The sequence below is a fragment of the Anser anser genome (genome assembly GCF_964211835.1).
Source record: "Anser anser genome assembly, chromosome: 24".
Classification (NCBI taxonomy): domain Eukaryota; kingdom Metazoa; phylum Chordata; class Aves; order Anseriformes; family Anatidae; genus Anser; species Anser anser.
In genome coordinates this window covers 2,352,573-2,380,551 of record NC_139745.1, presented here as the reverse complement: position 1 = coordinate 2,380,551, position 27,979 = coordinate 2,352,573, and the positions used below count along the sequence as shown (strand labels likewise).

At 53.0% G+C, this 27,979-nt stretch overlaps 1 protein-coding gene and 2 long non-coding RNA genes across 5 annotated transcripts in view; 1 reads left to right on the top strand and 2 right to left on the bottom strand.

The window, feature by feature from the left end:
- Positions 1-500: 500 nt before the first annotated feature.
- On the bottom strand, positions 501-10,431 carry LOC310886187. Of its 2 annotated transcripts, XR_014575232.1 has the most exons (4): positions 9,067-10,431; positions 6,955-7,085; positions 5,639-5,985; positions 501-5,130 (listed from the first exon to the last, which is right to left on the bottom strand). It is a non-coding gene; the product is annotated as an uncharacterized lncRNA (long non-coding RNA). The 2 variants fall into 2 exon arrangements; XR_014575231.1 differs by having other exon boundaries at positions 5,639-7,085.
- A 566-nt stretch (positions 10,432-10,997) lies between these two features.
- On the top strand, positions 10,998-20,429 carry LOC310886188. Its single transcript, XR_014575233.1, has 2 exons — positions 10,998-11,437; positions 15,012-20,429. It is a non-coding gene; the product is annotated as an uncharacterized lncRNA (long non-coding RNA).
- Positions 20,430-20,639: 210 nt separating this feature from the next.
- Positions 20,640-27,979, bottom strand: part of SDC3 (syndecan 3) — a 30,724-nt gene continuing 23,384 nt past the window's right edge. For both annotated transcript variants that reach the window (XM_083810436.1, XM_083810437.1), the window contains exons 2-5: positions 24,075-24,192; positions 23,047-23,663; positions 21,473-21,743; positions 20,640-20,956 (exon numbers count right to left, since the gene is read on the bottom strand). In XM_083810436.1, coding sequence (XP_083666562.1) covers positions 20,790-20,956; positions 21,473-21,743; positions 23,047-23,663; positions 24,075-24,192 — 1,173 coding nt within the window. In that variant the 3' untranslated portion in view covers positions 20,640-20,789. The remainder of the gene's footprint in view (positions 20,957-21,472; positions 21,744-23,046; positions 23,664-24,074; positions 24,193-27,979) is intronic.

Here is a 27,979-nt window from a genome sequence, read left to right as displayed (position 1 = left end):
CACCATGCAGCCGCAAGAGAGAAGACAGAGCTAATTACCCCCAGCTTACAGATCGCGGGAGGGGGTGTGGAGGGACTGGGCTACCAAGCGGGCCAGTGAATTGGGCAAACTGAGTCGTCTTGGTTCGGTGTTGTCAGCTCAGGTAAAGGCAGCTTTGCCTCCGCCCTCCCGCTGTGTCCGCCCACCTCATCCCCTTCCATTTCAAGAGATTTCGGCACCTCGGCACGACCCACCCAGTCAGCCGAGCACGGAGGGGCTGGATGGCTCATAAAGCTGGCGGGATTTCAGCAGGAGAAGATGCATGGCCTCTCAAAGGTAAATAAATAAAGCCTATGCAATGGCATCCTCCAGCAGGCAACAGCCAAGGCTGGGGCTGGAGGGAGGGAGGAGAAAAGCTCTCCTGTTCCCTGCATCCATCACCGCTAGGCGTACCCGAAATGGATCCAGGCAGAATAGATGGCACTAACCAGGTACATTTTTCACCAGGCTAACGAGGAGGTGCTCTAAATCTTAGCAAGGAGACCTAAATAAAGCAGTGAACAAGACCGGTGCAGGTGAGAGGACAGAAGGGAGGTAAGAGCTCCAAGAAAGCCTGGTGGTATCCAAATCATCACCCCAGCTCTGAGGCCAGCCCCACAGCACTGGGCTCTGTGGGTTTGTGCTCCACGTGTGCCCAGAGGCCCCATTCTGCTTCCAAGGGCACTCGAAGCAAGGCTGTGCTGAAGACGTGGATCTGCAGTGCCCTCAGGGCAAGGCAGCAGCCTCAGGAACCACCTTCAGGGTCCTGAGGGCCTGACTCCTCCCTAAACCCCAGCCTCCATCTCTCCCGTCTGACTTTTTTCTTAATATCTGCATAGCAATCTCTGAACTCCAAGAAAACACGATGCTGCCGTTAGAGACCTCTGCTTTTGGCTGTGACTCTGATGCTCAAGGACAAGAAAAGAAGAAGAACAGCTTTGAGACCAGCGAGGCAGAGGACACTGCTCTTTCTCTGCACCCCTGCCTGGGTTCAGCTGCTGGACTTCTGCTTCTGATGCTGTCAGCTCAAAGAGCCCCACAGGTATGAGATGACTTATAGGGCTTTTTCCTTCTTCAGGGACGTGCCCTGTCAGACTGCTGCTGGATCCAGCCCCCAAGGCTGGAGGAAAAGCCTCATCTGAGGCACTACCCTCCCCTATTTCTCTCTACCCTCGTCGAGCTCTCAGGACTGGATACCTGCCAACGAGCAGACGATTTAGCACCAAGTGTCTCTCTACTGATGTTTCCATCAAGACAGGGAACACGAAAGGCTCCACTGATTTACCGAGGCTCGCTGGTTCTGTGCCTTGACAAGAATTACAAAAGGAATCTCATTACAATCTCCTCGCTTCTCATCAGCCTGGCGCGGAGCCCACTTGTGAGCAGTGCCGATCAAAGCCCCGCTCGTGAAAGCCGAAAGGGTGCGGGAAGAGCTGTTGGAAATGTGCATTTTCTTCTTGTTGTAGCCACAGCACTTGGGTGAAACCAGAGGAAGGCTGGAGGATCAAGCAGGGGACGCAGCCTCTTGGGGTGGACAGGGCACAGAGCTCCACACACTGCTCTGCTGGTCCCCGGGAGGCTTCCAGCTGCAGCCACGAGCAGTATCTGGAGAAGGTTGTGATCCTTGCAGAACATCCAGCCCCACAGGGATATCCATCCTTTTTCCATTGATCTCACTATACTGGGCACAACAGAGGGATTGGCATCCACAGTTGAGCTGGAAGCCTATTTCCATGCTGACTCCATGCTGAGAGGTCGCCTCTGGGATGTGCTGGGGACCCACAGGGACATGGGTGCTGTGCACAGCACTGCGATGCCTGATGCAGGCTTTCCTTCCCAGCCCCTGGGAGGCATGAAACGGGGTGGGAGATCCTCCCCAGCACAGTCAAAGGCCACGGCGTGGGGCGCTCTGCCAGGGGAAGGTCTGTGAGAACCCCCAGTTCAACCATCAGGAAACGATCTAGGGGATATCATGGATGAAAATCTGAACTACAACCCGAGTTTGGCAGTAAGTGAGTGGGGATGAGGAGCTCTAAATCCCTCTGCCAGCATCGATCACGCAGGAGAGCTGTCATGGAGGTCTTCCAACCCCAGCAGACCCCATAGGGACGTCTGGCCACAGGACTTTCCACCATGCAGCTTCTCCTTTTAGCTCCACTCCCCATCTGCCATGGACAAGAGCAAATGCTCTTGCAAATGCAGTCCCTGGTGTACACCGGGGCGAGGCTTCCATTAGATTCCCTCCTTGGCTGAACGGAGGCCGGGTTGCAAATAATTCAATGTCAACGGAGAGGGTTCGGTAGACTTTCCTATTGTTTTGGCCCATTCAGTTAGGAAAATCCAATTGGTTTTCCATTCCTCCTAGTAGTTTTGAAGCTGTCAGTTAATTTTCAGAGATTTTGATAAAGTGGGAGAAGTTTCGAACGTGTTACAGCGCTACAAACTGCGTGAAAATAGATGGCTGGGAGAAGAGAACCTGTTAATGTCTCACTGGACGGCTGCAGGATGAATTTATCTGAGGTGTCAAGCACCAGTAAATCCACATTGGAAACTGATTTTAGAACTCTGCCCAGACTCAGGAGAAGTTTTGATCAGAAATTGCATTTCTCTCATCACAGAAGAAAAGGAAAAGAAAATTGAGAATCCAGATTCCAGCTACTTCAGGGATGACTTGTTTTAGCCAGTGGAAATGTTCCTCTCTTTGACTGGGGAGTTGCTCTAATAATCTGGGTACCTCAATCTAGGGCAAGAAACTTTTTCTACCTGTTATTAAATCAAGTAAATATTAAGAGATTGTGGTAATGGTATCATTGAGTTTAGACTGCGCAAGTGAGGTCTGGTGGAGCATCAAGGAATAATTATGGCATGAAGGGTCCCTAGTGGGGACCCCTGGGACACGGGCTAGGTGTACATCCCAGTGTTAGCTTGATGTAACAGGGATTAAGTCTCAAAGAACCCCCAAAGACCTTCAGTGCCACGAACAAGGCGCTGCAAGGGATTCTTCTGACTTTTACACATGCAGCTTGTCAAAACAGCAGCGTCCGGCTTGTTAATGTATTTTACAACATTTACACAGCAGTGGCTTTTCTAGTGGCCATTAAGACAATTCCACTTGGCCGATTCCCCTCACCTCCTGTTTGCTGTCACAATGATTGGGCTCTGCATGTTTTGGAAAAGCAGACATATTTTATGAGGGCTTAAATCTGGAGTCATTCCCGTAGGGTTTCCTTTAAATGTTTTCAGCATCTCCCCTTCCCTTACTCTGCAGACTCCAGCACAGGGGAAATTTTTTCAAAAGCCAGGTTAACTTGCTGAGACGTCACTATAAATCCAGAGCAAACAGGCCTGAGATGTTCTTTGTGAGACTTTTTTTCAGTGAAATGAGCTCAGCAGCACAGCAGCTGCTTTGCAAATGCACAACAAGTCTTTGAGGGTTGCCTCAGACCATGGAGTCTCTCTTTGCTGCCAGCTCCGTGGATCTGCAGGAAGGAAGGGCACGTCGCTGGATTACACCTGCCAGGAAAGTGCTTTTTTCATAAGGGTCGGACAAGCTCCTGCCATGATCCTTCAGGATAAAAAGAGATATTTGGCTCTGTTTACTCCGCATCATCCTTCTGCCTCCACGGAGCCATCCCCAGCAGACAGGAGTAGAGCGATGGCCACATGCAAGGGACTCTGCAGGACGTGCCCACAGGAGCAGCACTTTCCCCTTCAGCCTTTGGTAGACTGGAGATGTTCTACCACGCACATCCCCTCCAGCAATGGCTTGGTCAAGCCCTGGGAGCTCTGGAGCATGGTGAACCCATCCCCACTGAACATTCAGTGCTTGTAGGGCGCTAGAAAGCTGGAAATCTATTGAGTTATTGGATGAAATGACTACTAGCAGTGAGCAGATCCAAACCAAGACCAGCAAGGTTCATACAAATGTCAGGTTGAGTGCTGCCAAGCAGGGATGAGGAGACCCCAGAAAGGGACCAGCACAGGAGCTGCTCGGAAGCCCACATCTCCCTTTCCATCCCCACTGGTATCAACAAGTGCCATCCCTGCTCCCGTGGGCCCTCCCTACACCATTTCTTGGCCCACCTTGGCCGCTGGCTTTGGAAATGGGGTGGAGGGAGGGACGTGGAGCAGCAGTTCAAGCCTGCTGGGTGACACCTGTGAGCCAGTCCCCTCTCTCGGGTATTCACTTTGTCTCCAAAGAGTACAACCGCTGAAGGCAAACGCTGGCTCTACTCTAGGAAGCCTCTAGCCATTAGCTAAGCACAAACAGTGTCCTTTCATTCATTCAGTTTCACCTAAAGCAGGCCAGATGAAGGGCAGTTCAGGACGCTCCTCCAGCTGCTCTTAGAGGTGGTGCCTCTCCGTTCAATCAATTGCTCTTGTGTCAAATACCCTTGCCCCAAGAGATATATGAACACAGTTTGTTCAGCCTCTGATGAAGGCAGATGAAACACTCACTCATTTTCTGAGATTCAATCGTGCTAAAATCTATCAATTAACTAAAGACATTGGAGCTTGCTAATGTCAGACTAATTAAGACATGCTTCAAGCACTTCCTATTAGTTATTCTTGTGGTTATTAGGTGTGGAGGAGATGTATATAAATAGACGGGAGCTCGCTGCTAAAGTAGGAAAAACTGTTGCAAAATTAGGCTTTGGTGGGGTGTTCTGAAATGACGTTTGATGGATCTTGATACTTAGGAAAACACACATCTAATATAAATATTAGCCATATGACAGCAGTATCTAGAAACGTCTCAAGGGATTAGGGCCCTCTTACAGTAGGTGCTGCATGAAGAACTGCACCCCAAGAAGAAGCAATGCCAGAGGACATCTGAGCCCCTTTGTTTCAGACACACTCCTGAAATGCCCCTCTCCTAAGCAAGGGGGAATTGGATAGCTTCATAAAACAAACATCTAACACGTAAATAGCCAAAGCTTGGGGTGGTCTTAGCCCTAGTGAGCCTGTGAGGCTTCGTCCTGTTGATGCACGTCATGACAACACTGACCCTGCTCACAGTGCCTGGAGTCCCCCCCTTGGCTCTGCCCTGCAGCCCAGACGTCTCATCCCATCCAAAGCTGGGCTCGGAGGCATCTCAGCCATGGTGCTGCCCTGTGGGAGGAGGGAAACAAAGGTTGGTTTGAGTGTCCTGCAAGCAGGAAGATAAATTAAGCATGATTTGGGGCCAGGGCTACAGGAATTGGTCTCTGCCAAAGCATTCTCCATGTACGTCTGGAACTGAGTCTGGGACAGGAGAGCTGGATGACCAGGGCATCCCCTGAGCCTCCTCCCTGCTGGGTGCAGGGTGCATGGTCACACTAGGTACTCCTATTGCACCTTCCTGACCTGAGCAACTTGCAAACCTGCTGGCTGACTTCAGCACCATCTGAGAAGGGGTAAGAAGTCTCAGGGATATCATTTTTCTGCAGGTGTTGTGAAAAGTAGGTCAGAAGAACATTCTGAGGGAGAGGCTGCCATACAGACTTAGCTTTCCTTAGACTCCCTACTACTCCCACAGGAGGAAAGGACGATGGAAGTCCCAGCTACAGAGAAATCTTCCCTCCTCTGGTTAGAGCAGAGGGTCGATCCACAACATCTCTAGGAAATCAAAGGTCTTTACCTGTCCTCCTGCTGTCGGAAAACACAGCTCAAGTGCTCCGAGCTGCCTGGCAAGGCTGAAATTCTCACTCCAGTGGAGCAGAACAAAACATCAGAACCAGAGAGGTGCCCAGGGACCACCTTTTCTGTGAGCAGTAGATAAGGCAACCCAGCCCCTTTGCTGAGACTGGTTGCACTGGTGTTTTTTTACAAAACAGCAGCAGAGCCCCAGGGAGGAGGACCACAAGCTGGCAGCCCCTTCTGACACCCCGCCCAAGAAGTACCGTGGGGTACAGAAAGCCTCTGTTCCCCCTTCCTGTGCCCCCAAGCCATTCAGCATCCTCAAAGAGCTGCTCTTTAATCAGGCATCTGAAACAGCAAATGAAAGAGTCAGCAGGGGAAGACGTTGAGTTATAAGGTCCCTAAGTTATAAAGGGAACTTACTATGAAGCTTGAAACTAGAGCAACCCGCCCATGAGTCTCCTCCTTGCAGTTATTCTCTTCTCTGTCCAGCAAAAACCTCAAGGGATCAACTCTCACTAAATTACCCTCTTCTCTGCCAGCCAGAAACTTGTATGCATCACCTCCCACTAAATTACCTCGTCTCTGGCCAGCCTGAAACCTCAGTGGCTCACCTCCCCTGCACTCCCCTCTGCCAGCCGCAATTAATCCTTCCAGCCGAATTTTCATTCCAAACTTCTCCTCTAAGTGAAAGATCCAGGGCTCCAGTAAAAAAAAAAAAGTCCGAGTCTTCCAGAGACGTCTGAAAAGGCCTTGAGGAGCAGGATTTTAGCAGAGCCAGGCATGAAAGCCCAGGCTTTGCATTTGTTGCTCCTTTAATGCTTCCTCTGATGTAGGGGGAATGGAGACTTTTTTCTCTTTTGTTGAAACAACTGCAGCTACGGGGATTTGTTTCTGCTCTGTCCTCCCCCCAGCTCCCCCAGGAAGGACAGAGCCACATCCCAAAACAGTCCGGGGGCTCTGAGATGCTCAAAGCTACGGCAAAGAGGAGGGAGAAGCCTTCAACATACTTCATTCATTCACACACTAAATCTCTTTGCAAAGTATTTGATCTGGCAGCCTCCAGAACATTTGCCAGGGGAGAGAGTCTTTGCTGTGTGGGGCTGGTGATAAGGAAAAACTGCCTGCCATCAGCTGACCACCTCGTCCCAGCAGGAGACATCCTATCCTGGGCACATCAAGGCAGATTTCATTATTAAAGAAGCTGTTTGTTTGCCCTGATCTATGGGAAGAAAAAAAAAAAAAAAGGGGGAGGGGGGGGGATTTCTTTTGTTCTCCACAAGCAGCAAATCAGTGTTTCTGCTCTGTCTTCATTACCTGCTCAGTAATTGTCACTGCTGAGTGCCTGGTGAGACATCATGAAGGATGCTAAAAGCTTTCCTCTCCCTTTTTGCCTTTCCATCTTCTCATCTTCTTGCAGGCTGATGGAGGTAAGGTAACGTCCACTGCTTTTAAAGAAGCAAGGTGGTGTTCATGTAACCCCTGGCTTTATTTTTATTCTGTTAAATAATAAAAGTCAAATGGCCTCTTGCCCGTCTGCCCACTGCCCTCAGCACCTGCTGCAGGAGCTGATTTATTGGGAACAATGTCCTTGGGCTGTGAATGCGAGGGTTCTGCCCTGCTCTGCCTTCACCTCACCCAGAATTAACAAAACAAGGTGAAATTTGAGGTGTTTTAAGGGGGACTGGGGAGCAGCTGTTTCCTTGCCATCTCCATTTCCCCTCATTTCAGGAAAGGGTGTAGCTTTGATGGAGGTGCATAACAGTTGCTTTCCTACACAAATGTTGTAGAAATATGGAAATTAAAAAAAGAGAGAATCATTAACAGTGCCTGAAAGGCTAACCGGTGGCCATCCCACAACGCCCTTAGACAACCCAGCCTCTGCTCCTCTCTCCCTTCCTCTAGGATGGAATTACTCCTGAGTAACCTGGATCCCTCTTGCTGCAATTTAAGCTCATGATGCCTTGCCTCCTTCATGACAGACATCAAAAATCAGGTTTCATTTTCCTCACACAATTAACATTCAACCAAACCAACACTTTTTAAGGGAATGATCTACTTCACTGCCTTGCTTAACGGGAATATTGCAGTCATTTCTTAAAGCTGGTTGAAATGGTGCAGTATGTCATCTGCACTGATGACACAAGATTGGCTTCCCATTTTAAGATGACAAACCATTTTGAAATGCAACTTGATTGCCACACCACACTTTTTCCGAGGTGGTGCTGTGATCTGGGACATTTCAGAATTATCAAAGCTAAATCCTCCCATTGGGGAGGAAGCAGCACAGCACCGGGGCCCTCCCCTGGACTTCCCCCATGACCTGCCCCTGATTTCAGACTCCCAGTTCCCCATCAGAGCCTGCTCCAGCCCTCACTGCTTGGTTTGTGTTTTTTTTTAAGGAAACTCGTATCTTGTAGTTTAAGTTTATTTATGCTAGTTTATACATACTTATTTCCTAATTACTGCCTTTGAGCTTAAATAGCTCTAGTCCCTCCCTAGTGTCAGCACTTTGGATGCCATTAGGAAAAGCAGCCTTCCTCCTGTTCAGCCTCTGTTTGCAGGATTAAGCACAGGTTTCTGCAGTCTCAGAAAAAAAACAGTCCAAGTTCCACAGGCATCCCAACAACCTTTCTTGGCTCCTCTTCTTTGCAGTAATGCAGGTGATTCAAAATTAAATGCAGAGAACAGATTTTGGCTCAGGTCTTGTTGGCCCAGGTGTTTTGCCCAAGCCGCTCTCAGGGTCTTGGGGCAGGAGGCGATGCTAACACCCACCAAGGGCAGATAAATCTCCCTGTGGAGCTTAGGTTGGCATAATCTGCCTCTCCGATGGCTGTTCAAGGGGACAACCCACCCCTGACTGGGTATATTATACCATGTCCCCCCCCCGCAAAACAAATAAATAATAAAGACAAACAGACCCCAGCCTGGAAAGAGAAAGTTTTCCCTTCTTCCCCCGTCAAAACCAATCCAACTGCTAATTTTTAGCTTACTTCCTTGCCTATTGGCATGGATGCACACACAAGGAAATAATTTCTGCCTTCTAGGGCAGAGTCAGCATCAGCCATACCCACGTCCCCACCCATAGGGAGGCCACCGCTCGCTCAGCCTCCCAAGCAGTTCTGTTCATTTGAGCCCATAGTGGCTTATTCAGCGCCTCCAGGAGATCGTGAGGAGGCAGAAATAATGAAAAATTATTAATTAGGCTCTTACTAATTTATGAGAATTATTAAGTGCTGGTGTTCTGCTTGGCGCCAGGCCTGGTTCCAGCTGGTGAGACTGCAGGTGCAGACGGGGGGAGCCCGCCACAAGGAGAGACGGACTTTTTGTGCTCAGTGCCATGCCCCAGGGTGAGCAAAAAAAATGCAGCTCCTGACTCCCACATGTATTAAATCTCCTGCCCAAGCAGTGCACGTGGCCCATACTTACAGGAGAGATGGCAGCAGGGTGGGGAGCACTAGGAGGGTGAGAACGGTGCTTGATCAGAGCAGAGGCAGAAAGGCAGGCGAGATGGGAAGGTTGTGGCCCAAAGCCTTCTTGGTGCAGCAGGAGGACACAGAGCACAGGCTGTGGGTGCTGCTGTCCCCCAGGCTGCGTGCACATATCGATATCCAGTTCTCGCTGCCTAAACCACCCCAACTCCTTGTATCATTTAACACCAAACCTTCTCAGGGCACCACTCTTCGTGTAAAACACACGGCCGTGAAGTGCCCCCAAGCCTGCCTGCTTTTAGAGCTTTTCCACAGATTTTAGCTGCTGAACTCATTGCCTTGAGCTGCTCTGGACTGGAAATGCCCTGGGGTGTAATAACAGGGATTCAGGCTGAAACCTGAGCCCCAGGCTGGGCATAAGACCCCGTCTTCCTGAGCAGGAATTAACTCCTAGCTGCTCACAGACACAAAGAAACTTTCAGCTGCACTTCAGAGACCAGCAGAAGGAACCATTTCTGTCCCTAGCTGATGGTATCTAAGAAATTTTGGGGTTAGAGAGGGGGGAGAGAAGTCAGTGCCCATGCCTCAGTTTCCCCAACAAGAAGCTAAAAGGAAGCTAAAGCATCTCCAGCAAAAAGCCTGCTCCAACTCCATGAAACCCTCTTGGTTTAGGCATGCTGCCTGGGATTTGTACCAGCAATCTCCCTGACTTCCCACGGGCTCTCATCTTCTCCACCCACAGCAGCCCCTCCAGGGCACAGCACTGCCCCGCAGCTGTCTGGAGAGCACCCATGGGTGCCAGGGTGCTTGTCTGAGCCTTTCCCATGACCTATGTGCAGAGGCTTGCTACAGGCTTGGCTGATGAAAGCCTCCTCGTTATCCAATTACCTTGAAATCACTTTCAACTCGGGCCAAATTAAGGTAAAATGCAAATAGAGGTGTTAATTCCCTGAATCCAGAAATAGATAACAGAGCCAGGGATGTTTGTAGAAGATGTAGGGGAGGGAATAAAGGAGACCAGAACAAACAAACACAGAAAAAAGCACATATTTCACAAAGCTTTGTTATGTTCAAATGGAGCAGTTGTGAAGGGCACAAAACACAAAGCTGGCTGGGAGATGACTTGGGACTTCACTAAGAGCTTCAGGTGGTTTCTGCGGTAGGATGCAAGCAGAACTGCCCAGCTCTTCCCCTTGCCAGGTAAGCTTACTTGTACCAGGCCTGCAGGAGAGCTCCCCAGCCTCTGGCACAATCCCTTCCCAAAATTCAAGCTGTGGAAGACGAACAGGCTTACGGCAAGTCAGTGGGCTGAGTCCGGGGAGAAATCCCATGGTTGCATCAGGAAATGCCCTCTGTGGAGGGAGGAGGGGGGCTGCTCATGTTTTCCTCTGGAAACCAATGGCAGGGAGGAAATTTGGTCTGGGTCTCATCAGAACCAGCTGTTCCAGCTCGGCATTCCCAATGGTTTAGTGTGGATAAGAAAGGATTGCAAAAAATATATAAATAAAATAAAATAAAATGATGAGAAAGCCAGAATCAGATTGGGATGTTTGGACTTTATCTAAATGAAACACTTCAATTGATTTAACCTTTTTTATTATTGTCATTATTTTGTTACAGGCAGTAGCACAGGATCCCTATTATTTTTAATTGGCTCTGTTCCTCATTAGTCTGAGCACAGATTGTCACACAGCAGAATTTCTCATTGAGTGCAAATCAAAGCACCAAGTGTCCTGGCTCCAGCAGTCCTGGGCAAAATGCTCATTCTCTGCACCTTTCTATGGGAGGAAATATCTCCCCATGGACTTCTCCTTCCTCTTCCATGTAGGACACAGGGCGAACTGTCCTGTCCACCCATCACGGGGATGGCTGGAGCCCTGGGAAAAATAGTGGCTGGTTTGCAGAGGGTAGGAAATACGTCTGGAGTAGGTAAGGGACACGGGAGCAAATCCCAAAGGTGCCTTTACAGATGTCAATTGGCCCAAAGCAGGTAAATAATAGGAAAGGTTTATTAGGTCGCTGTGTTAGCGACTATTAATATCTGCTGATGCTCAGGAAATGTCGTCATGCAGAGCAGGAATAGGCTGCTCTTTGCCTTGAATCCTGTACAATAGACCAAAAATACTCCGAGGCGGCGTTCTGGAGCCGCTGGTGTCCGCGATGCCCAGATAGCCATCGCTCCCATCAGGCAGTCCCATCTCTCAGACCAGGACAAGGAGTTTTATCCGGCCATTCTCTGCTGGGGTTTTATTTTGCATTTTTTAAAAAGAACTTCCTGTCCTTGGAAAGCAGGGGAAAGTGTCTGGGAGCTACAAAAAGAGAAAACCAGGGAGGATGCATGGGTGAGTGGGATTTGCTGAGCTGCAGAGGTGAGCTTGGAGGAAAAAGGGAAAGAAGGGAATGAGGATGTTGGGTTATTTTATTTACAGCAGTACAGAGGGATGTGAAATGGGGCTTTGTGCACTTGGCATCGGGGCTGCCAGGAAGCTGGGGGAGAAGGGGAGAAGGGGAGCAGGGGAGGACCCTCTGTGTCTGTGCAGCGGGGTGGGAGCAGGTGGTGGCTGGGTGCTCGCTGGGCTGAGGCATGACAGCCCATCCCTGCCTTCATTCCTCAATACCTGAATGTTTGGGGGAAATCCATGGCCCCAGCCCGGGTCCCCAGCCCCCTCTGCAAAGAAGGAGGGGAATGGGGTTTGCTAAAGCCAGCACACCTTGGAGGAGCCTCCTGATGCTGGAGTTTGCTTCTCCCGTGGGCATGGAGGAGGCTTCTCCTCTCCTCCTTTCTTTGCTGAGAAGGGGCTGACCTGGCAGCGCTGCCTGCCTCCCAGGGGCGGTTTCCACCCACAAACCCCAGGCATAGGTGGGTATCCCACCCTGCCTCACCCTCCTCCCAGCACGTCCCAATGGCCCTCATCCAGCAGGAGCACCCCTGGCACTGCATCCAGGTACGCTGGAGCATTTGGGCACCCCGGGGACCTGCCCAGGCTTTGGGGGGTGCTGGGACATCCATACACAGCATCCTTTGGCACCAATGTCCCTGGAATCTGGCACCTGACTCCCTTACACCTTTGAAATGCTGCCTTAGCAGAGACACACAGCACCGTGGGCAGCAAAAAGCCACATCCAGCAACGGAGTTCCTGCGGGTGGACTGTCCCAGTTATACCAGTGCGTCTTTCGTGGCCACAGAATGTGGCTCTTCTACACTGCGATAGTGCTGGTAACACCTGTGCTAGAAAACGGGATGGCCTGCTGGCCTGACGCCACGGTGAGGGAGCCCTGGAGCTTTCTGCACATCAGAAAGCAAGAGCCACCAGCGGGGTGGCTGTGGGTGGTGGATGCCAGATGGGTTCTCCCTGAGCTGGAGAGCAGCCCCGTGCCTGCAGCAGCCACCTCCTGGGGCCACGGGTGATGACAGCGGGGACACCTCCTGGCTGGTGGCTCTCCGAGGACTTCACTCATCCACAGGTGCTGACTTGGCCTGGGATGAAGCGAGGGGATGGACACGGCACACGGAGCCACGCCGTGCCGGTCCGCTGTGAGTGTGCTGGCTCTGCATCACAGGGAGGCACAGTGCCTTCGTTTGCATCTCAGTAAATGTTACGTCCCAATTTTTAGGCTACATTAGGCTGCTTTGAAGTAAATCTCTTGAACCCTGCTGTGTTCTGCAAAGGGACAGGCAGGACAAATTACCTTCTCAAGGTTTCTTCATTGGATTCTTGGATAGACCATGGCAAATTATCCTCTGGTTGTACCGACCTCTTGATTGATCATGGAGGTGATATTTTCCATTTGATCTCTCCGATTTATTAGGATCATTTGGCATTCCAGCCCTGTCCTCCAACGTACTCGCTGTCCCTTCCAGCGAGGTATCATCTGCAAATTCAGTAATCATCCTTGTTATGTCATCATTCAACCGTTAATGAAAATATTGAATGCATTTGCCCCCAGGAGAGCCCCTGTCTGGATGCCCGCTCAATCCATACGTCTGTTTTGACAGGGGGCTGCTGATAACCTCTCCCTGGGTACCTCACCAACAGGTTTTTCACCCATCCGACAATAACTGCATGTAGACAAAGGTCCCCTGTGAGACAAAACCTCGTTGGCCTGACCGTGTTTGACACAGATGGGTCCTTGTCACTGCGCAGAGCAGGGCTCCCGCTCACCACAGGACGTTTGATTGATTTGATGCCTCAGTTCTTGACAAGTCCGTCAAGACCGATGTCCTTGTTTTCTTCAGGGCGCTTCCAAGCAGTGTGATTACTTCATCCAATATTTTTCTAGTATTTAAAGCAAATTGGGAGTCTCGAAGCACCCTGGTTCATCTCTTCACACCTTCTTGGAAGTGTCTTCATGGGTATTCAAAGGGAACAAATGTTTCCAGCTGGCTCAGCCAGGTTTTTAAGACGTTTTATAGGCTTTAGGTGATTTGAAAACATCTCGCCTTGGTGGCTCGCTCATGCCTTAAGTCCTGATTTAGCACCCTGCCTGTATCTGTGCTTCTCTGTGACTTGGTGAGCCCTTGGGGCTGATCCTTGCCCCACGTGGACCTCGGTGCCAGGTTTGACCTTGCTGCCTTTCTGCTTCATTGTCCTGCCCTGATCATGGGAGCAGACGTGGGAGCTGCTCCCTCCCATCCTCTCCGAACTGCTCATTGCTCTCATCCTCAATACAAATCGTCCCATGTCCTCCAATTCCTTTTCCCAGACATTGGGCAAGCAAATTGTGAGAGCCCCCATCATCAAAGTGCCTGAAAAGCCAAGCCCAACATTAACCCTTTGGCTTGCTGTTATTTAATTCTTTCCTTTGAAGGCTGAGAGCCTCTTCCCACTCCATCTGGAGCCCGTTAGTACCAAACAAATCATTTCAGTGCTTTCAGAAATCTCTTAAAACTGACTGGAAGGGATTGCTGTATTTCAGCTAATGAGATTGTCATTATTGCTTTAGGGTTATTTATTCCTATCTCGGGTTCCAGGAGCTGCATATCAGCCGGGGTCTCCCCTCCCCAAGCTCAGGCTGAGCTGGAGTCCTCATGATCAGGGTGTTTTACCCCTAGAACGGGCATCTTTGGCAAAACATCTTTTTAAAGCGTAGACTCAATGATTGTCCCAGTTATTGGAGACTTTGGGGACAGGTTGCCCAGACAGTGGTGACAATCTCCATGCTTGTTCAGGGCTGGTGCCTGAGGACCTTCCCCAGCGGTGTCCCACGAGGTGTTCAGCACTGGGCACTCAGCTGAGCATCGGTGTTGTTCTCGTGTGGCTGCCCAAAAGCCTGTGAACCAGGAAGGGGTTAGTGCCCTCCACCTGTCAATTTGCAAAGGGAAGCCCCAAATAGGTTATTATTCTTGGGTGCTCGACTCATCGTGGAGATTTATGATGGGTCGCTCACAGCGAGCCCATTTTGCTGTAAAAAAAAAACAACAACAACAACAAACCACTGGGGCTGTTTGGGGTTGTCCTCCTAAATCCTGGGGGGCTGCAAGGGTGCTGTGGGAAGGGAACATTTCCATACAGCTGTTCGGGGGGAAAAAAACAAGGAATGGGGCTATAATTAGAGCCTGTCCCAAGCTTCCAGCCTGAATACCAACACCTCCCTGTGAGCAGTAATTCCCATAGCTCGTAACAGCAGCTGGCTGAAGTCCTTGCTGCTGGGCCTGGGGACGGTTTGACAGCCCGAATGGGTGGCACTGGTGAATGCGAGATGCTTCTGGAGGCAGTGAGACACTGAGAGCAGCTCTGGGACGTGCACAGGGGCTGGGGGTGATGGGGACCTGCCGGGCTCCCCAGCCCACGCCGGCAGTGGCATTGCCCTGCCTCTCAGCACCAACGCTGCACCCGTGGAGGTCTGTCCCCTGCAATGCAAGAGAGCTGGTTAAACACAGCCAAGGCTCCTGACGGAGGCCAGCACATCGCTGCCAAACCTCTCACCACGTTCGCTTCCAGGAATTGCTTTGGAAAGGAGAGCGGGACCCGAGGCCAGCAGGCGAGGATGCTTCCTTCCACCTTCTGCTCAAGGAGAGGCGCGTGGCCAGAGCAGGAGAGCTGGGCATGGCAGGGAGCTCCGAGCCAGGCACCCCCAAGGACCTGGGACAGTGGGAAGACCCCAGCAGGACACCCCAGGGATGGGGAGCCCCTTTGCTGTGGGCTCACCCCCAGCAGCTCCCAGTGCTCAGCCACTCGCTGGTGACAGCGGTGGCCCTTGGGGACACGGTGGCCGCAGCCCGGCTCTCGGCAGAGCTGGGGACACCTGCAGTGCTCGCTGCCCCTCTGCACCCCGGTCCTGCACCAACGGGCATCGCCGGTGTGGCTCCCGCTGCTGCCGGCTCGTCAGCATCCCTGCAGCGTTGCCATGGAGACCTTTAATTAATTATCCACCAGCCCTCGCCTGACAGCATCACACCGAGAGCGAGTGACATCTCCCTTCGCCCGCAGCCCCTCGGCACGACAAAAAGCCGGGGCAGGCGGTCGGCAGCAAGAAGCAGGCGAAGCCCTGGGCAGATAATGTTTAAATGACTTTATTTTTTGTTCTTTTTTTTTTTTTTCTTTTTTCCTTTTATAAATGGGCACAGCACAGAAATAATTAAAAAAAATAGACAGTACCATTACAGTGCTAGATCCATTGGCAAAGATTATTTTTTATAGTCTTTTTTATTATTTTTAAAGTTTTGGCCATTGAGTAAGAACAAAAACAATTAACAAACATTTTATTTTATTTTTTGTTTTTAAACAGACACTATGAAGCAATTTAAGTACTAAACTCTAGAAGAGTTATGTACATACAAAAAGAAGTTCTGTGTAAGATATGTTTCCTATTAAAAATATTTACATGCATTTTTTCCCTCCCATATTCATTGAAAGGTAAAACACTCGTAGTTTTCTTCTACTGTTAAAGATTTTTCATTCTCCTATTGGGAATTTAAACCAGCTCCAAAGAAAAAGTAAAGTGGGGCTCACTTGTTGTTAGGTTTTCCTTTTTCTTTGAATTATTTAAATTTTCTGGAAAGGGATATTTTTTGGACATATATCAATGAATTTTTTTTTTCTTTTTTTTCATTTTAATTTATACAAGAATGTCTCGTGTTTATTTACAGAAGAACCGATGGGCGGTGATTTATCCTGGCAACATGGTGGTGAGCGTTAGCGAGAGATAAGCACGTGATTTTTAAAAAGTTCTATCAAACGGCAATGGATACGTATTTTTTTCTAAAGTCAGCATTTCTGTCGGGTTTGATTGTCGGCTGTACATTTATGACTTAGACCAGGGGGACCCAGAGCAGGGGTGGTTGACGCACGAAGGGTCGCTGGTACCCTTGAGGTCTTTGGAAATGCAGCGATGGAGCTGTCTGCAAGGTGGGGGGGGGGTAAATCTGGGCATTGCGTGGGCATCTCCTAGGGTGAGGTTTTTTTTTTTAATTTTTTAGCAAAATAATAAAAAGTTATAAAAAAAACAAAGCCCAAAACTATGCGTGCTCCAGACAGAGACGTCCCTATGGAGCCGGAGCGTGGGTGCGGCCGCGGAGCTGCAGGCACAGGTACGTGGGGCGAAGCAGAGCCGCGCAGCCTCGTCGCCCTTCCTGGGGCTTCGCTGCCTCCTCGGGCTCCGTTTCGGCTCCGGCCAGGGAACGGGGCAGGCGGCAAAGCGCTCCTTCCCCCAGCCCTGGCAGAGCCGAGGGGGCAGGATCCGGCCCTCGTTCCCATAGCTGGAGTGAAGGAAGGAGCTAGGAGCGCAGGGACAAATCCTGCACCCCCAGCACCCCGTCCTCCCCATGAGGTGCAGTTTGCATTGAAGCTGTGCACGCGTGCGTGCTTTGCACACACACGTATATACATATATACATATATATTAATTACATACACATATATATACATACATACACGCACGCCACACACATCCCCGCCGCCTCGAGCGCAGCCGTGACACCGGTTAATCAGACAAATGTTTCAGTGGTGGAAACCCCACGTCACTTTGGGAGCTGCCGGAGCCTCCTGGATAGCTCCAAGCCCAGAAACTGCTATAACCATGAAAAGGGTGGTAGGGAAAAAAATAATAATATATTTTTTTCTGGTTTTTAGTTGATGGGTTCACTCCCGGTACAGGCTCCGTGCTGGTGGCTCTTGGCAGAGGTTGGATAAATCTTGGGAACAGGAGCCAAGGTTTGCATGGAGCAAAGATGGGGGGTCTTTGTCACCCACCCATCAGGCAAAACAGGGAGGGAATGGGAAATTTAGAGGCAAAGCAATATGTGCCAGGTCTTGCTGCTTATTTTTGGAAGGTCCAAACGCAAAGAGATCACAGAGGAAGGAGAGGGTGACCCACTCCCAGGCCTGCAAAACCCACCCGGGGCTGGGTGCTGCCACCAGCTGGGGCCACCTCCGTCCCCTTGCTCTCCTAAAATTGAGAAGCTGGCACAGCAAAGGCTCTTCCTTCGGCTCTGCCATCTCACAGGCACACTAAAGGCAGGGAAAAGCAAGAGGAACGTCCCTCCTCTGCACCCCAGGGCTCTTTGGGGCATCCTCCTGCAGGCGCACAGCTGGAGGGACGAGCGCGTCTGGGCACTGCCCCAGCTGTGCTCAGGGACAGCCCCACGGGGACACGGGGCTGGGGACGGGGCAGAACGGCCGCAGCGGTGCCAAACCAGCCAGGCTTCAGCCAGAGGCTGATGGGCAAGATGCTCCTTCTACTGTTGGAGACAATTTCCCTAAAAACCTGCTCCATGACCAAACCAACAGCTGCCTCCAAACTCCCCCCATGCTTCCTCGCCTCCTCCCCAGCCGTCCTAGCAGCAGGGAGCCCTCTCAAGCCCCAGGGCATGGGGAGAGCCCTGCAGAAGCTGGATGGAGCCCCCCCATCCGCCTCCGGCCACCCCAGCAGCAGCAGCAGGCACCGAGGTGTCACTGGGGTTTGCCCATCCCCATCGCAGAGAGCTGATGGAAGCTGCAGTTTTTGGTGCTGGGCATTGCCCCAAAAGCACAAAGATGCTGCAGCCCCTGCTGGGGAGCCAGGCAGCAGGAAGGGCTCCATCGGGGTTAGCTCCAGAACAAACCAGACCCCAAACCCCAAAAGAAGCCTCCTTGAGACCATACAATTCCTTGAGCAATGCAGCAACTGCGTGGGAGAAGCGGACTATGAACTGACTTTGGTCAGTTCTAATTATCAGTTTAATTGACTTCACCGTTATATTGCCCATGGTGGTCTCCTGCTTTTAATGACTATGAGGAAGCCTCCTCTCCCCGCCTGCTGTCCTCACTTGTGGAACTGGCACGGATTTAAGTGCCAGGATTACAACTTAACACCAGCTGAGTGAGCTGAGGTTAAGCTTGAGTGAATAAAAAATTGTATTGTAGAAGTTCAGACTATTAAAGGGGAAAAAATGGAATGAAGAAGATTAGGGAAGCAGCTAAGAAAAGCAGCATTTAAAAGATTAAGCTGGGAGTTTGTTTTTTTTTTTAATGTAAGCTCAAAAGATTAAGTCCATGTTATTCCAAAAGACGGTGATTTCGGGTGGCCTTGATAATTGCCATGCCCAGCTCACGATGCCATGAAGCTTGATTTCAGCCATGCACCAAGAGCTGGGGCCCTTCGCGTGATCCCAACAGGACCAGACACACACAGCCATCAAACTCTCCCCTTCGAGCAGCTCAGAGAAAGCGGTGTTGGAGCAGGCACCAGCCTTCCTCGGCCACGTGGTCCCCTTTCAGAGCATCCTCTTCCTCACGCTGGCACGCATGATGCCTCTGGGTGTATGTACACACACGTACACCACCCTCCGCCTTTCAGCATCATCACCCCAGGCATCCAACAGGACAGTCTTCCCCAAACTCAGCCAAAAGGATGACTGTTTTGAGGCTGACATCTCTAAATTTGGCATTATTAAAGCTGGCCTGTGCACAGGGACTCTGCTCCCTACCCCGAAATCAGTCCAGGTCGGTGTTTGGAGCTCAGGAACTGAACACTGACACCAAACCTCAACTCGGCACAATCACAAAGTCCCTCCCAGCCATCAGATGCAGTGCAACGAAAATTTACAGGGATTTCATTTCATATATATATATAACTGTGTATGTATGTGAGTGTATATATATATATATATATATATATATATATAAAATATATGTGTTTGGCCCATCAAATTCCTAACATGACAAGAAGCTCTGCTGTCTTGCAGCCTCCACCAGGGTGATAAAGCCCTATATGCCCTGAGAGGGACCAAGCATCTCTGTGTCTGTGCAGTTTAATTCTTGGTGCAACAGAGTCAAAGTAACCGATTTTTTTTTGTTGTTTCCCAATTTAAATTGCTGTAAGGGCGAAGCCAAGGTCTCCACGGGACACCACCGAGATCGCAACCATCATTAAAACCAAGAGCCTTGACTGCACGGCGAGCAGTGCTTCAGCTAATTAAAAGCCAACTAATTGAAATATCTAATTGACTTTTCTGCACAGAGGGCTTGCTCCAAACCCCAGCCATTCTCGAAGGCACGGCTGGGGGTCTGGATCAGGCCCTGCTGCTCTGCGCCCCGGAGACCATTGGAAAAAAAACCACTGCTCGGTGATGGTGGCTCCCAGCGTCTTCTGCCGGGCGCCCCGAGCTGAGCCCTGGCCCCGTGGCTGGTGCTGGGAGTTTGGCAACAACAAAAGGAACAGAAACTCTTGGTGCTGGGGCTCGCCGAAGCAGAGCAGCAGCCGAGCTGCCCCGCTTTGAGCCACCGCTCTGCCCCGCCTGGTGCAGACCCCCTGCGATTTATTGCCTCTGCTTCTTCCTCGCTGCTGCGTCTCACGGCTGGCCGAGCTGTGCCAGGCATCACCCCAGCACGAACAGCTGCTCCGCTTCCCCTTCTCCTCCCTGCCAGGCCCCCACCGAGCGCCGTCCCGCGCCATCTGAAAACCAGAGCCGCCGGTGGGGCTGCGCAAGCCGAGGTTTATTGGTCACAGTGAGAACCCAGCAAAAGCACGGTCCCTTCTCCAGCCACCCAAAAGCACGGTCCCTTCTCCAGCCACCCCTCCACCACTGACACCATGGAGCCGTCAGGTCTCCGGCCGTGCTCGGTGCAGCCGAGGAGGGTGGTGGTGGCCGGGGCGGCGCCGCACGAGGCACCCAAAGGTGGCTTCTTGGTGCTCAAAGAGGCAAGCTGGCTCCATCGCTCCCCCTGTACTGGCCATGGTGGTGTTCATTTTGTCTTCCCCCACTCCAAGAGCAAAGCCCGGGGCTGCAGGTATTCCGGCCCCTTGTGCTTTTTTTTCAAGGTTTGAAGCGTATCTGAGAGTCGCATCCTCTTGTCAAACAGAAGCGGGGAGCAAGGTAATTCCTGCAAAGCAACCAGCCCCACTGAAAAATAATAAAAAATAATAATAAAAAAAAAAAAGAGAGAGAGAGAGGGAAAGAAACCTCCCTCCTTTCCAACACGAAAAAAAAAAAAGATAAATCCAAACCAACCCCCCTGCGCCCCAGGGCTGGTACAAGGTGTCCGGATCCCAGAGTCGTTGTGGTGGTGGGAAAAGCCCCGTGAGCTCCAGCCGCTGTCCGCAAAGCGGCGCGTCCCTCATGCCGAAGATGCGGTTTCTCCTTTTGCGGGTTCTTTTTTTTTTTTTTTTTTTTTTTTGCTTTTTAAATTCACAGTCTGATCCAAAAGAGAGAGAGAGAGAAGGAGAGAGACGGGATGGAGGAGAGGAGAAGGGAGAGTTTGGAGCAGGAAGGAGAGCGCGAGGCACGCCGGGCTCTTGTCCTACGCGTAAAACTCCTCCTGCTTGTCCGGCTTCTGGTAGGTGACGTTGGCTTGCTTGGGTTCCTCCAGCGTGTAGCTGCCCTCGTCCTTCTTCTTCATCCGGTAGATGAGCAGCATGACGAGGAAGGCAGCAAAGAGGGCTCCCACCACGCCACCCACGATCACCGCTGCAACAGAAAGGTGGCACGGCCGTCAGAGGGGGACCCGGCACCGCCGCGCACCGAGAGCAATCAGGAGAACCCTGCTGGATGCTGGCTTGCCGTGTGCTTTGGGGACTGAATCCATGCTTAAACTAAAAGTGAAGGCGTTGGCCTCATGCAACAGCATGATCTGAGGGGCTGCAACAGCTTCGTAATGCTGACGGATGGGCAGGACCCAAAGGAACAGACCACCTCTGTCCCCCCCTGCGGTCAGGTGGCATTCAGCCATCACCATAAGACATCATTTCCCTAAAACATCCTATTTCTTCACATAAAACTCCTCCTAGCAAACACAAACTCCGCACTCTCCCTGCAAAGACGGGAAGACCCCAGGGAGCCCCCAGTACAGGCACTCGAGGTGCCTATTTCGGCGGGTGACAGTGGGTTATCCCAGGCTCAGCACCACCCCAGCACCCTGCTGAAGACCAAGCCCTCTCCTGGGGGCTGTCCATCCCCCCTCCAGCCCACCACCTCCACTCTCACCTATCAACACCTCCTTCCTCTCCAGGATGTTCTTCTGGGGGAGCTGAGCGGCCGAGCTGCCCGACTCTATCGTGTTGTCGATGAGCCCCGGCTCCGCGTTCCTGCCCTGCCCCGGTGCCGATGGCGGTGTCACCACGGCCACCACCTCGTTGCCCAGCTCGGGACGAGCTGTCTCCTCCTCCTCCCGGATCTCGAAGTCCCCGCTGGGGCCACTGCTGACGGGGACTTCCAGGTCGCTGTCGAGGACCGTCGACACCTCCCCTGGCTCCACCTGGGAGAAAGGACAAGGTGGAGCAGGGGACAAGGACCTACGGGTGGTTCCTGCCTCCAGCAGCGCCAGTATGGCTGGAGGAAGGACACCACAACACCTGTGATGGGGTGGCGCGGGGATATCCCTTTGCCGTGCCGTTGAAGTGGGTGGTTGTATTGCAGAGAGCACCACAGCCCCACAACTTGGCAGTCACCGAAAAGGCTGAGGCCACCTGGGCTGAGCGGGACCATTCTGGTCTGTCCCCACCCAGGTGCCCAGCTCTCACCTCTGGCTTCCTCCAGAGACCGAAGGAGAGTCAGCGGGGGTCCCACGTCCCAGACCCTTGCTCGGGCTCTGTCCCCAGCACAGACCAAGAGCTGGCTGCAATATTTCAGATACCTCCTTGCTAGGCAGGAGGTGGTGCAATGCTTCGTGCTACAGCACCACAGCAAGGCTGAGGAGTGGATGCCATCGGATGAGCTCCCCGAGCCCCAGGGGTCCCCTCCCTCTCCTTCTCTCCCTTCATCCCGCTCTCACGCTTCCCTTGGACCACTACAAATGCAGACAGGCAAAGAGCTCTTTGGGGATGAAGCCGGGGTGGGCGAGACGGGGCCCTCTCCATGTCACACTGCCCCTGGCACGAGCTCACGGCTCGCTGCTTCCGCAGGCGAGCGGTTTTGTGACAGAGATTAATTGAAGGTCAGCGGGAGCCCGGAGCGCTACACACATATATACGTACCCAGAAAAGAGGGACTAGTTTAGACAAATCACTCCACCTCTCAGTCAAAGCGCTTTTCAAAGGGCCCCTCAGGGGCTCTGAATGGGAGATGGAGCAGCGGATTAAATCCCCAGCTCAGGACCCCCGGCGGGCTGGAAATGCTCCATCACGCAGTAATTGCAGAGCGTTTGGGTCTCCCAGCACTGGGTTGCGAGCCGGGCTGTGGTACGATGAGCTCAGCAAGTGCGTCCAGAGGAAAGCCCCTCTCTGGCCCCAAACCTCAGAGGAAAGCCCCCAAACCCCGGCCCTGCTCCCCCTCCTGCTGCCTGGGGAAGATGCTCTGGAGCAGCATATCCTGGGTGACCGTGTCCCCCATCAGCCCCATCACTGCTCGTGCAGGAGCTGCCCCCATCCCTCTCGTCTCCCCTTTCCATCTCCCCAAATGTTCAACTCTCCACAGAGCTGGGAAGACCCCAACACAGTCTGACCTCCTGCTGAACAGCTGGCTCAGGATGGAGCCACCCCAAAAGCTCCCCGTCACCATCGCTCAGCTTCCAATGTGGTCCACGAGCCCTTCAGCAGGGAAAAAGGGCTCCAGCCTCCTACCTGGGGGGCTTCTGTGGGTGGCAGCGTGGTGGGGCTGGAAGGCAAGGCAGTGCTTTTTTCCGTGAGGTCTGCAGTCCTGGAGGTGCTTGGTTTTGGCAGGGACCTAGGCTTGGCCGTGCTGGAGGGGACAAGCTGTGACGTGGCCACCTCTGTCGGCGTGCTGGTTTCAAGGACGGACGTGGTGGGCATCTCCAGGGTGGTGGCCCGCGTGGTGGCCGCCTTGGTGACAAAGGGGGGCAGGAACCTCCGGACGGTGGTGGGCTTGGCGGTGGCCACGGTGGTGGTGCTGGTGGTGGTGGTGGCGGTGGTGGTGGCCGTGGTGGTGGTGGTGGCAGCTGTAGTGGTGGTGGTGGTGGTCGTGCTGGGGGCCTCGCTGGCAGTGGTACTGGTGGTGGTGGCCTTCCAGCTGGGTATCACTGGTGCCTCTGTCACCCTGGGGATATACGAGGTGCCGGTGGTCTGCTCGGGGACGGTGTCCTCGGTGGGGGATGTTTCAAAGGGAGTTGCCACGGGCTGCACCGCGGTGACGGGCAGGGCGGCTGCCGTGGTGGGGAGTGTGATGGACGTGTCCGTGGTGAGGCTGACGGCCGTCTCCAGCCCCGACTCCTGCTCGAAGTCTGAAAGGGGGGAGAAGAGCAAAGGGTGAGGCAGGCACTTCCCAGGGCTGACAACCGCGTGGCCTCCAGCACCCAAAAACCAGGGGGCATGGACCCGTTGTGGGCTCAGCACGAACCAAGGGCTGCAAATTCCCAGGTGCTGGCCAAAGCCCCCCTCTGGGGTCAATGAAACCCCTAAAGCACCAGCACAGGCTATCAGGAAGGGCTAATCCTGCCTGGTAGGGCCAGAGACCTAAATGGGAAATGGAGTCACTCGAGCCCAACCTTTGGGACCATTCCCTTTTGCTTTGGGCCAGAAGAGAGCAGGAGGGCTGCTCTGGAGGTGGGCAAGGGGCAATCCTCTCCCCCAGCACCCAGGGCCAGGCTCCCCATGGCCCAGCACCCTTTCCCGGGAGCCCTGCAGCTACTCACAGCCTGAGCCAGAGCCCGAGTAGACATCGTCCAGTTCGTCGTCCCCAAAGGGGTCATCGTCCCCGGAGCCCTCCAGGTCCACTGGCCTCTCGTAGTTCTCATTGCGCCAGCGCTGAGCCTGCAGCCGAGCATGGAGAGCCGCGTTAGCTGGCCCCAACGGGGATAAGGGGATCCCCAAAAACCAGGGTGGGCCCTGCATGGCCCCCCCCAGGGTGGGTTACACGGGACAGGATGGGGAGAGCAAGGCCAAGGGAGAGGGACTGCAGGCAGTGCTCTCCGGCTGAGCTGCCCAGAAACGTCCCCCCCCCGCCCCCCAAATAATTCTCTTTTGTAAATCTTTCAGACAAGCTGACATTTTGTGGAGTTCACATTGGCTCTGATAACATTTCCCATGGAAACGAGCCCTCTGGAAAAGGGGAAAAAAAACCCTGATTTTGGAAACTGTTAGAAAACGCGTTATTTTAGTTCTCCAGCTCAGTATTGTTTTGTTTTAAGTGATTCTCACTTAATTCCTGGCCTAGGTGTGACAGCAACGCACGCCATCAGCTCAGAAAGTCACAGTATGAAACAATGTCAGACTTGAGATATTCCACGGCTGCTAAAACTTGAAGAGCCCTTGCTAGGAGGGCTCTTCAGCATCTTGTTTTGCAGATCAAAGTGTCTCCTGTTTGTGTTGCAAGGAAGCAGTTTGACACTTCATTACAACCCAAACAAGGAGGCTTTGATCTGTGAGATAGCATCAGATGTTTCAAGATGTAAGGAGCCAGGTTAGTGCTTAAATGTAAAACAAGGGGGTAGAAGGGTCCCCCCCTCCGCTCTTACAGGGTTTTACCTCTTGACAACCACTTCGAGTTTCTTTGTTCCCATTCCAGATTGGAACAAAAATGAGGTTTGAGATGTCAAAAGGTCCCAAGATAGAGAAATGAGGGGCTCAACTCAAGCTTTTCCCCCACGTCCCTTCCCCTGGTACCCATCAGCTCAAGACAGAGAAGAAGCCTCAGCTGCCGTGGGGGAAATCAAGGTATCATCGAGGGGTGACAAGTGACACGAGCTCCAACGGCTTCGTAGTCCTTTGCTCTGGTCCGTGGAGGACCGAGCTCCAGCTGCCAGAGAGGAGATGGGAAAAAGCCGGGCAAAACTGATGCTCCAAGGACCAGTGCAAATGACTTTGCTAAACAAGTGATGTCTGACCTGTAAACCCGTGCCTGACCCCACAAGGACAAAACTGCCTGTGTCTCGCTCTGGTTCCCACGCGGAGCACTCAGGGAGGGATCGGAGCGTGGACGTCGCACAGAACCTCGCACCCACTGGCCTGGTGGTGGAAGCTTTGTGCGTGCCAGAGGGGTTTTACGAGTGAGGTCTTGCAGTCAGGGCTGCAAGGGAGCAGCCTGCCCCTTCCACAGGTGGGATTTCCCTTTCCTTTTTCTAGCCCACACACTGCGACCGGCGCGGGGATGCCAAGGGACCAGGAGATCACAGGGGACAGCACAGGGACTAGTTGCATGTCCTTTGAAGACTGATCTGCTGCAAACACAGCACAGGAGGGCCTTGGAAGGCACTGGGGGCTCTATTACTGCCCCCCAGGGATCCATAAATCATGGGAAAGGCCACCAAAACTGACGGGAGGGCAAAGAAAAATTGCAAGGTTTGGGAGACAGGAGAAGGAACATTTGGAGCTGCTTTTGTTTGCCTTTTGATTTCTGTGCTTGTTGGGTACGGCATGGTCAGACATCAAAGCTTTCCAGAGAAGACAGAGATGCCCAGAAACTTGCATCTGTCTTCTTTTATGATTTTTTAAAATAAATGAGGACTAATCCTGTCACTTAATCCCGGACCGTCAGCGAGTTTTTATACTAAAAACATCGAGGCTCCCCAAGAAACAAGGAGCTCATAGCACAGGCGCTCCCCAGGCATCCCTCAGCCCTGCCGGCCGACCCGGGCGAGCTCCCTGAAGGTCACATTCTCTCTGCTCGACCTGCAGAGCCTCGCCGTAATGGGAGCCACATGGCCCGGCTCCGCCGAGCTCCCTTAAATTGGAACCAGACGAGGCAGCTCCAGCCATCGGCTCCCCGGCTCCCCGTGCTTGGATGGGGAAAGGAAAAGGCAAAAAGCGTGGACCCAGCGTGCCCCCATCTGTCCGTCCATCCTTCCATCCATCCATCCATCCATCCATCCATCCATCCATCCCACGGGGAAGGAAAGGCTTGGCGTGTGCCCTGGCTGTGTTTTGCCCAGGAGAAGAGGCTGGAGGAATGCAGCGATGCAGGTGGGGACACGCAGCGTGCCCCCACCCCGCTGCAAAGACCCGAAGGCAGCTGAGCTTTGGTTTGGGAACATCAAATCAAAGCAACTCTGGCAGCTGCGGGCGCTGTTTGCAGACAGGGCTTGGTCCTGGTGGCCCCGTGGTGACAGATCAGTGGGAATGTCCTGGAGATGATGGAGATCGCTGCACATCGCCTGGGCCTGGGTAAAGAGGGCAGATGGGCAAAGAGTTCCTGCAGCTGATCCCAACACGCAGTGCAGCTGAGCCCCCTACACCCCACGGTGACGGGGACAAATTACCCCTTGGCTGTGGGATGAGCTGCATCCGTGCTGTGCCAGGGCATGCCTGGTGCTCTTCCCGCTCCCCATGGCAAAGGCAACAGCCAGTTTACTTCCAGCTGCCTAAAACTCCCGCCTGCCCGGCACACGTGAGAATTTCCCAGCCCCAAACCCAAAAGCAGAGCTTCCCATGGGGGCAACCTCACCACATTTTGCTCGGACAGCAGCCGAGCCCACTCCGGGGAGCGGGATCCGGGATGGGCGAAGGGCAGGGATGCTCCAGCTTCAGGATCTGAAAACCCCGGAGCAAGGAAACAAAAGGGTGGCCCTGCCCCGAGGACATCCCCAGGTGTTCCTGGTGCAGAGGGGGGTGCTGGGGACACGGCTGTTCCCCCAAAGACCCCACACACACACCTCTTGATGCCCACCACTCCCCTTCCCCTTCCCTTACATAAAGCCCCTCCCGGCCCGAGCTGCCCCCGCTGCAGCGCTGACGCCATCGGTCAGGCTCATGCAATAAATCTTGGGGCCAGGCGGTGTTTATTTGGATTTACTGCTGCTTAGACTGTTAATGCTCTGCACGTCCCGGCCCCCCCGGCATCGAGGGGGGATGCAGCTGGGGGGAGCGCTGATTCCCCAGCTCACCGAGGACGAGGGCTCCCAGCCCGCACAGCCAGCTGCTCAGCAGGGATGCAGCCGGTTGGATTTGTCCCGGGGGAGAAATTTCCTAGATTCACAGAATATCCCGAGTTGGAAGGGACCCATAAAGATCACCAAGTCCAACTCCTCAGCCAGGAGGCGCTCCTTTCAGCCAGGCTTTATTGCCGGTGGTCCGAGCAAGGCAGGGAGCACCCCCAGGTGTGCTGGAGGAGGGACCGGGATGTCCCCACGGTGGGAAAGATACCCCCGAGCTGCGATGCCACCTGAGGTTTGCAGCATGTCAAGACAGGGTGCACAACTGCCCGGCAAGGTTGCTGATGGCTGGGCATCGTGCAAGCTGCATCCGAACACTAAAACTTCAATTTAGGGACAGGGATCTGCTCACAGCCAGCTCGAGCCAAAAGCCAGGAGCTCTCTGCCACTCCAGCTTCTCGGGTGGTGTCTCTTGGCAGGGGGCTCGCCAACCAGCTCAGCCCTGCTTTCCTGGGGCCTTGCTTTCCCTTTGGCAAGGTCTGGGAGGTGGAAAGGAACGGAAAGGTTTCATCGTGCCCTGCAAGGCGCCAGCTCCCCCCTGTCCCACCGGTGCCACCGCCCCGCGGCTCAGCCCACGCACCCGTCAGCCGAAACCACCCCAAATCAGTGCCGGGCGCACAGGATTTCCTTGTCACCTGCTCTGAACACGGAGATTGGTAAGGGAGACATCT